This window comes from Vicia villosa, linkage group LG6, assembly GCF_029867415.1.
Source record: "Vicia villosa cultivar HV-30 ecotype Madison, WI linkage group LG6, Vvil1.0, whole genome shotgun sequence".
NCBI classification, from domain to species: domain Eukaryota; kingdom Viridiplantae; phylum Streptophyta; class Magnoliopsida; order Fabales; family Fabaceae; genus Vicia; species Vicia villosa.
In genome coordinates this window covers 16,126,567-16,135,736 of record NC_081185.1, presented here as the reverse complement: position 1 = coordinate 16,135,736, position 9,170 = coordinate 16,126,567, and the positions used below count along the sequence as shown (strand labels likewise).

Genomic DNA, 9,170 nt, shown 5'->3' with positions numbered 1-9,170 from the left:
TAGCGATGGAATCAACGGTGTAGATTCATCGGAGTCGTTCTACCTAACCCACTCACCGAATAACTTGAAAGCTGGAAAATTTTGACCAAATGCTATAAGCCTCCACTCCAATAACAATTTAATAATAGTAATAATTTTGGTTTCTTTCAAAAAATAAGTAATTAGCACATACAATACAATTAAAATTTTCCCAATGCAATTATTTTAATTATTATAGATTTAGTTTATATTCATTGTACATACAATTAATTTATTAAAATTTTATCTTAACTTGGATTTTACCAAAATATATAATTTAATAAAAATTGATAAAATACCAAATAAAATATCCTTAAAAATATAAAAGAAAGAGAAAAACATTCATAAAATAATAATTTTTCTTATAAAGCACACTATTTTGTGAAAAATAATAATATATAACTAAACTAAATATATCAAAAACTAAGAACATTCGATTGAAGAAACACAAATTTGTATCTAGACATCTCATTTATTTAAAATAAAATTATGATCATCAAATTATTAAATAAAATATTCAATATTTTAATAACTTTTTAAGAATTTAATTGATATATTGGCGGTATAAATATATGTTACATTATTTATTAATTATTAATTATGTTTATTTTAATCACATATAAACAGTTAGATGTATTGATTATGTAAAACATTTTTTGTTTAAATAATTTAATAATTGTAATTTATTCTTTTAACATTAACAAGTGAAAAGTGACAGATTCGAACCCGTAACTCGATACTTTATATGCATTCTTTATCATTACAATTGGGTTAGCTTAACAAAATAATTGTATAAATTTTTTTACACAAACATAACATATTAATTAAGACAATTTCTCATCCCATCCCATAACCTTCTTACACACCATCAAATTGACCAAAATGCTCTCGTGTTTTCGTAGATGCACTTTTAGAAGCATCTTTTTTTTTTTTATAATGTTGTTTTATTCCGTAGATGTACTTACAGAACTCTTCCATAGATGCATCTACGGAAAGGTTTGACGTTATAACTCAGGCCAGACCTTTCCCCTCCCTCATTCTCTTCATTTCAAACTTTTATCTCTCAAACTCTCTAAACCCCAAACACTCTCAAACTCTCAAACACTCGACCTACATTGTTAATATCAAGTATCAAGACATTCCATCAAGTTCAAATCGTTATTTAATCGGTAAGTTTTTGACATTTTCACTTATTTAGAGTATTTTGAAATCGAATTAGAATATGATATTTAGGTGTAGAAATGATTGGATAGGATTATAGATATTGTTTAAAGACAATGTAGGTGCTGTTTGTGGTTTATTTTGGACGATCAAACAAAAAAAATGGGGTTTTTGGGTGACTGAACAGTGCAGTTACACCATTGTTGCGTTTTTGAGCTTTAGGGGCTTTCGTAGATGCACCTACGGAAGAGATGAACGTTAGGGCATTCCGTAGGTGCATCTACGGAAGCACCATACATTTTGAAACTAAGGTGCTTCCGTAGGTGCATCTACGGAAGCATCATACCTTTTGAATCTAAGGTGCTTCCGTAGATGGACCTACTGAAAAAGTATTTTTTTTTTAATTTCTTGTTTATTTATAAATCATTGTTTATGTATAAATACATATTAACTAAGTAGATGTTATCACAATGCAGACATTATGACTGACAGTCTGGATAGAGATATACATGGGAAGACTGCACAGTACGCATCCGTGCGGCGTGAACGGGCGCGTGTAGTATCTCAGGTAACTGATGGAGCTGCTGTTCCACCAGATATTACTTCCTATGTTTGATAGGCACTCAGGTCTTTGTGGACACGAGTTCGTCGTACACAGACGTCGTCTATTTGATGTACTTATCGGATACAACACGTATTCATGAGTACAATTGGGGAGCGGTTATACTGACGTATAGTTACTACAGACTGGGAGAAGGATGCCTGTGGAAGACAAGGACGGTGGTAGACAGCTGTTTTAGTGGTAACAATCTTATCTCCTTTTACTTATTATATATTTGTGATAGTAAATTAAAATAACCGTTTTTTTTCAGGCTTGGATACTACAACACTTTCCAGACATTATTGGCTGGGGAGAGGTGCCGACCTACACTGAGCTCATGCCGCGTGCCAGTAGATTCAGTGGATGCAGAGGCGGAGACCGTGGTGGAGAGCCGCAGGATGATGTCCGGCACACACAGTAGTGATGCCTGTGGTCTATTTTTTTGTTTGTATTTTCTTTGATGATGTATGTATGTTACTTATGTTATTTTGATGATGTATTCGACATTATGACCGACATTATTTATACGATGTATTTTTTTTATTTACCTACTATTGTATTTAAAATGCGTTTTTTTTTGTTTTACATTTGTATTTTAAAATATTATTGTAACCTAAATTGAGTTTTGGAGTGAATGAACATCATTGAAAATTTAGCAGACTGTTTCGTAGATACACCTACGGAACACTCTGACCACCTTCTGTAGATGCATCTACGAAAGAAAACATATTTTTTTTCCAAAATTAAGATGCTTCCGGAAGTGCATTTACAAAAACTGGGAGCAAAATTGAAATTTCGCGTGGTATGTAAGAGATCTATGGGGTGCATTGAAATACTGTCTTAATTAATCTCATTGACATATTGAATATTTTTTTTATAAAAGTCAATTATTTCAATTTTTGATTAATTAAATAAACATACTTTTAATTTTTTTACCACTTAAAAAGTACTTAAAAAGTACCTTGAGAAACTCTTTAATATTTTCTTTAATTAAAATATAAAACTAATTTTTATAAAACGAGTTTTTATAGTAAAGTATTAAACTATTATTAGTTTTTAATAAAATAAAAAAATTCACCCATATAAAAAAAACCAAATAAAAAACTACTCTGAAACAGAACATTAATATAGATATACAAAAATTGGTTCTTTTTGAGTCTGAAAAGGTTGGTGGTTGGTAGGTCTCGTTAGCCATCTTCGACCATTGAATTTCAAGTTTCAACTGCCAATTTTATATTCATTCTTTCAATCGGTAATCTTTCACACTTTCTCAATCATTCTATATATTCATACTTAATTCATACCCAATTTTATTTCATTCATTCATACTCCTCAATTTTCATCTTAATCTTCTCAAATTTCAGGTTTGTTTTGAATTATTTTTTTTGGATCTGATTCTATTTTACTGTTTAGGGTTTTATGAGCTACAATTTGATGTTAATTGTTGTTGTTGTTTTTGTGAATTTTCTGTTGGTTTGATTTTGTTAAATGGTTGTTGATCTGGGATTTTAGTGTTTGAAACCCTTGATTTGTAGGTGATGGATATACTGTTTTGATTTGTTGGTTTATACTCTGTTTGTAGTTTGTAGAGTAAAGTTGATTTTTTTTTGTTTGTTTGTTTGTATTTAGTATGCAAATATCTGCAGAATTAAATATCTTGGGAGATGTGATTAGATGTATACCAATTAATCTCTTTTTTGTTTTTGAAAAAAATAATTTATTTTTTGAAAAGGGTTTGTCAGATCTTACTGTACTTTGTTTGGTGATTTGGAGCACTTAGATTTGATTCTGGATATGTATAATTGATTTTGATATGTTTGGTTTTTTTGAGTGGAATTGATTCTGCAATCCAGAATTGATTATACTTGAAGATAAAATTTATAGCTTTTGAGTATAAATGTGGTTTTTACATTGAAATTTACTTTTCAACTCACTATGTGCATGTTTGGTTTGGCTTTTGGAAAGGCCAAAAGCAATTCTAGAGGTGTAGAATTGATTCTGGGAGATTTTAAGATGTTTGGTTAGACAAAAGTAGAATTGATTCTGTCTCCAGAATTGATTCTACTTGAAGCTAGAATTTGTAGCTTCTGCCTCCAGAATTGATTCTGGATGAGTTTTACATTGTAATTTATTGTTCAACTCACTTTTACAAAAATGTATCCAAACATAAACCAATTTCGCTAAACTCAATTCTGATAAAATCAATTTTACCAAACCCAATTCTACTAGAATCAATTCTGCCCACCGCCAATCCAAACAATTCACTCGGAATCTATTTTTTTCAACGCAGAACTAAACACATGTTAAATGATGATTTAGATTGTAATTCTGATATTGTACTAAGTGTTGTCTAATATCAGCCATGGTGGTTTGCGGTGACAGATTTTTTGACAACTGCCATGGCCAATTTGTGTAAGATAACGGCACGATGGCATTTGTGACGGCTTAAAATGACAGAGTTTTTTGGATTTCTGCCATGGTTATTGTCTGCAATTGATAATACTAATTGTTTTTGTTTTTTATTTTTTTGCATTTTGTGAGCTTTTGTTGAGGCCATAGATATCCCTTGCTTGATATGGTGTTTGTTTAATGTTTGTGTGGCTTTAATAGTTGGTGTTTTGTACTATATGATGATCACTAGATCGTTTCCGTTAATCAAATTCTAAATGTCTTTTGCTGTTTTAATTTATATACTCGTGAATTAGAATTCCTTTGTTCTTATATGCATATTAATGATCAAACAGGAAATAAATCATGGCTCAACAACCACTTACGAGGATAGGTCTTGCCGGACTGGCTGTTATGGGCCAAAATCTCGCCCTCAATATTGCTGACAAAGGATTCCCCATTTCTGTTTACAACCGAACAACATCAAAGGTTGATGAAACTGTCGAACGCGCAAAACAAGAAGGAAATCTTCCACTATATGGCTTCCATGACCCTGAAGCCTTTGTTAATTCGATTCAAAAACCGAGGGTGATAATAATGCTTGTTAAGGCCGGTGCACCTGTTGACCAGACCATCAAGACCCTATCCGCATTCTTGGAAAAAGGTGATTGTATTATTGACGGTGGTAATGAATGGTACGAGAACACCGAGAGGAGGGAGAAAGAGGTAGCCGAATTGGGTCTGCTTTACCTTGGGATGGGAGTTTCAGGTGGTGAGGAGGGTGCTCGACGCGGTCCCTCTATGATGCCTGGTGGTTCTATCGAGGCTTACAAATACATTGAAGATATTCTTCTCAAGGTGGCAGCTCAAGTTCCTGATAGCGGTCCTTGTGTGACGTATATCGGTAAAGGTGGATCCGGTAATTTCGTGAAGATGATCCATAATGGAATTGAATATGGTGACATGCAGCTGATTGCCGAGGCTTACGATGTGCTGAAGTCAGTTGGAAAGTTAACAAACGAGGAACTACAAAGTGCATTTGCAGAATGGAACAAGGGAGAGCTTCTGAGTTTCTTGATTGAAATCACTGCAGATATATTTGGAATTAAGGATGATAAAGGCGATGGATATCTTGTTGACAAGGTACTCGATAAAACCGGCATGAAGGGTACCGGTAAGTGGACTGTTCAGCAAGCCGCTGAATTATCGGTTGCTGCTCCCACCATCGAAGCTTCACTGGATGCTAGGTTCCTTAGTGGTTTGAAAGACGAAAGAGTTGAAGCTGCAAAGATCTTCAAATCAGGCGGCTTAAGCGATATCATAACCGACCAACATGTAGACAAGAAGCAGTTGATTGATGACGTTAGAAAGGCTCTTTACGCAGCCAAGATCTGTAGTTACGCACAAGGAATGAATCTGATCCGCGCAAAGAGTGCTGAAAAGGGTTGGGGTTTGGAATTGGGCGAACTCGCCCGCATCTGGAAAGGAGGCTGCATCATTAGAGCTATATTCCTAGACAGAATCAAGCAAGCATACGACAGAAACCCCAATTTGGCAAATCTTCTTGTCGATCCAGAGTTCGCAAAGGAAATAATCGATCGCCAACCTGCATGGAGGAGAGTTGTTTGCCTTGCTGTCAATTCTGGTATCAGCATCCCAGGTATGTCTGCTAGTCTTGCATATTTTGACACTTACAGAAGGGAAAGGTTGCCGGCTAATTTGGTGCAAGCTCAACGAGACTATTTCGGTGCTCATACTTATGAAAGGACTGATATCGACGGTTCTTACCATACCGAGTGGTTCAAGCTTGCCAAGCAGTCGAGAATTTAGATTACTGTATTCCAACTCTTCATGATTTCCTAATAAATGTATTGTTTTCTACTCAAGACTGTTTGCTGAGTTAAAGCTTACATATAGTATTTGCAATGTTTTGAACTTCTTACCATTCTGTCCTACTAAATTTCTCGGATTTTGGTTTTCCAATAATTATGTTGTATTTTTACTGATCTTGATTTGCATTTGGTACAAAATTGTCAAGTTTAGTATTTTGAGTTTAGCACCATGGATTTGTATGGGTTTAAGTAAATAAAGTTTCCGCGGGAGTTGAATTTGATTCCATTGTCAAGTTTTTGATTGAGTTTAACAATGCTGATTGATATACTGACAGTAAAATATTCATTGATAGAGAATGTTAATAATGTCTCTAAACTTTCTAAGAAAATGTTAATTTCTTAACTGCATTTTAGTCGCGATGCTTGTAGGCTCGAGGTTTTACTAGCTGTGTTGCAAAATATCGGTTATGGTGGATTGCAGCGATGAATTTTTGTATCACACGGTTCAGAGAGTGTAGTTCTGTTTTCAGTTCAACAATGGTTTGGTTTCGTCCGAAAACACAGAACCGGTGAATCAAACCTTTGTACTGTTTTGATTTAGTTCTGGATGAATCTTTATCGTTCGATTTGGTTCAACCAAACTGTTTTTAACGGATCATTTCGGTTCCGTTTTCTTTCCGGAACCGAACTGGGATCAGTCCTACTCCTAGGTTAGGAACATTGTTTCCAGTTCAACTTTCTGTCCTAATTGTTGTGGTCCATACTATTTCTAGATGGTTCCAAGCCCAATGGGATGATGGCATTGATTGGCTTTATTTCTTTCTTTCCTGTATGGACATTCTACACTAACTTAGATGACATTGAAATACACTTTCATAATTTCGGAATCTGATAGCTTGTCAGCATAATATACAGGTGCTTCAAAAATGATAGATTGAGTGTTGTATAGCTAATACACGGCTCCGACACATCTGATTACATTCAATCACTTTATTTTTTTAACTATTACCGATGTTTACGTGTCAATGCTGAGTCCGTGTCTGTACTTCATAGATAGAGAGGGAAAGCTAGCTAGTTTCTTAAATTATTACTGATGTTTACGTGTCAATGTCGTGTCTGTGTCTGTACTTCATAGATAGAGAGGGAAAGCTGGCTAGTTTCTTAAATTATTACTGATGTTTACATGTCAATGTCATGTCTGTGTATGTACTTCATAGATAGAGAGGGAAAGCTAGCTAGTTTCTTACTTCCGATCATAAGCCAAAGCCAGAAAAAAAAAAAAGTCCATTTTATATTTATGAATGGACATTCAGTTTTTTGGTTTTTAGTTGAGACCAATGTGCAATGAATTTGATTAATTAATGTAATTAGCCACACCTAATTGGATAAATAATGGTTGTTGTTGTCACTTTATTTTATACTCTATTAATTGTTGCACACTTTTGGAATTTCATACCTGTAGAGATTGAAGAATTTTGATTTTTTGTAGCTTGTTCCACAGACAAAGACAAATAAGAATCTGCCTTTCAAAAGGTGTGGATCATGTATTTATTTATATATGAAAGTAACTTCTGCATAATTCATACCTTTTATTATGACCCTTGAATAAATTCCACCCTTTTCTTTTTCTTCCTTTTTCTTTGTGTCAGAAACCTATCTATTGCCGGCCTCGTTTAAGTCTGTCCCGCCAAAACTTGCCAAAAGAACGGAGCAGATGGGACAGACAAAGTAGAGGGGGCAGACATTGTTTGGATTGTCTTATTTGATTTTATCTACTAGCATAACTGTTAAGAAATGTGGTTGAGCCTAACTCAACCATACAAAATCGATTTGTAGAGTGCGGATTGACCCCATTTATAAGTACATGTTCAGGTCATATATTCTCCGATGTGGAACTCTTAAGACTTAACATATGAAGTATGAAAATAAATGGTGCGTGGTTTGATAGTGGAAATTTGACAGCAGGTAGTCCAGTGAATTTTAAATTAAGCTCTAGTACCATGTTAAGAAATGTGGTTGAACTTAACATAACAATACAAAACCGGCTTGTAGTTTAATAATTTAGTTGTTTATCCTACTAGGCCTTAAGTCACCTTAAGAATAACTGAAACTTCTTTCTGTTATTTGAAGTAACTTCTGTCAATCCATTTTTTTCTTAACCTTTACTTTCTCTTTTGTCTTCTGTTTCTGTTGAATTTGTTGAAGTCTTCATATCAATAATGAACTCAATGATTGAAGAGCCTTTAATAGTTTTTGTCAATAATGAGATCAATGATTGAGAAGCCTGTAATGGTCTTTGGCTGAAACAGGTGTGGGCAAAGTTCATGATAAACTATTTTTAGTAAATAATATCTTGCAACAAAATCTCAAGAGGGTTTAAAGACCACTTTCAAATTCAAGAAAAATATTAAATATTTGGAAATTGAAATAATTGTTGTGAACCACTTCTTTGTAAATGGATGTTGAGAATTTGGATCTTATGGAATTGAGAGAATCTTCCATGTTACTCATTAATTATCATGAAGAACTCTTCATGTTGTGACTAACAAATTTAGTACATAAATATGGTAGATGAAAATAAACTATTTTTAATGGAAGTAATACTAGGTTTGAAAATGGTGTGAGTGTGTGCATGGATATTCGTGGTTTGATCCTTTGTAAGAGATAAATTGTTTGGAGAGATCTAGTACTATCAAATAGGTCATGGAGGCTTCATGACGGATTGCGGTGGCCGATTTTTTAGCACGCCGTGATCAATTTGTGAAGGATGGTAGCACTAAGACGGATATGACAGCTTCAAATGACCGACTTTTGGCATTCAAGGTTTTTTTACATGGTTCGGCCATATGTAATCGATAACACTGTTTTGTTGATTTTAAATAAGATTGCTTCATAATATAATATTAACCACGCGTTATGTTAAAATAAGGAAAATCTATAATAATAGTTTGACATGTAACTTTGTGTCAGTGTCAAAATTGATACGTGTTGGACACCCAACACATCTTTAATTTAAAATATTAGTGTCAAATATTGGCATATGTCGAATATCAAATTCATATTTAGTTTGAAATGTCACGGAAACATAATTTAGAAGTGAGACACTCAATTAATTACAAATAAGTTAGAAGTGAGACACTCAATTAATTACAAATAAATTTAGTGATGAG

At 33.8% G+C, this 9,170-nt stretch overlaps 1 protein-coding gene across 2 annotated transcripts; it reads left to right on the top strand.

Annotated features, from left to right (window-relative positions):
- The first annotated feature begins 2,876 nt into the window (after positions 1 to 2,876).
- LOC131608929 (6-phosphogluconate dehydrogenase, decarboxylating 2) lies at positions 2,877 to 6,172 on the top strand. Of its 2 annotated transcripts, none has more exons than XM_058880522.1 (2): positions 2,877 to 3,032; positions 4,525 to 6,172. In XM_058880522.1, exon 2 carries the CDS (start codon positions 4,535 to 4,537, stop codon positions 5,996 to 5,998), a length of 1,464 nt encoding a protein of 487 aa, XP_058736505.1. In that variant the 5' UTR covers positions 2,877 to 3,032; positions 4,525 to 4,534; the 3' UTR covers positions 5,999 to 6,172. The 2 variants fall into 2 exon arrangements, with proteins under 2 accessions (XP_058736505.1, XP_058736506.1); XM_058880523.1 differs by having other exon boundaries at positions 2,992 to 3,144.
- Positions 6,173 to 9,170: the final 2,998 nt, after the last annotated feature.

Excerpts from the sequence above, each read along its gene's own strand:
- LOC131608929 (XM_058880522.1), top strand. The coding sequence starts at position 4,535 with ATGGCTCAACAACCACTTACGAGGATAGGTCTTGCCGGACTGGCTGTT.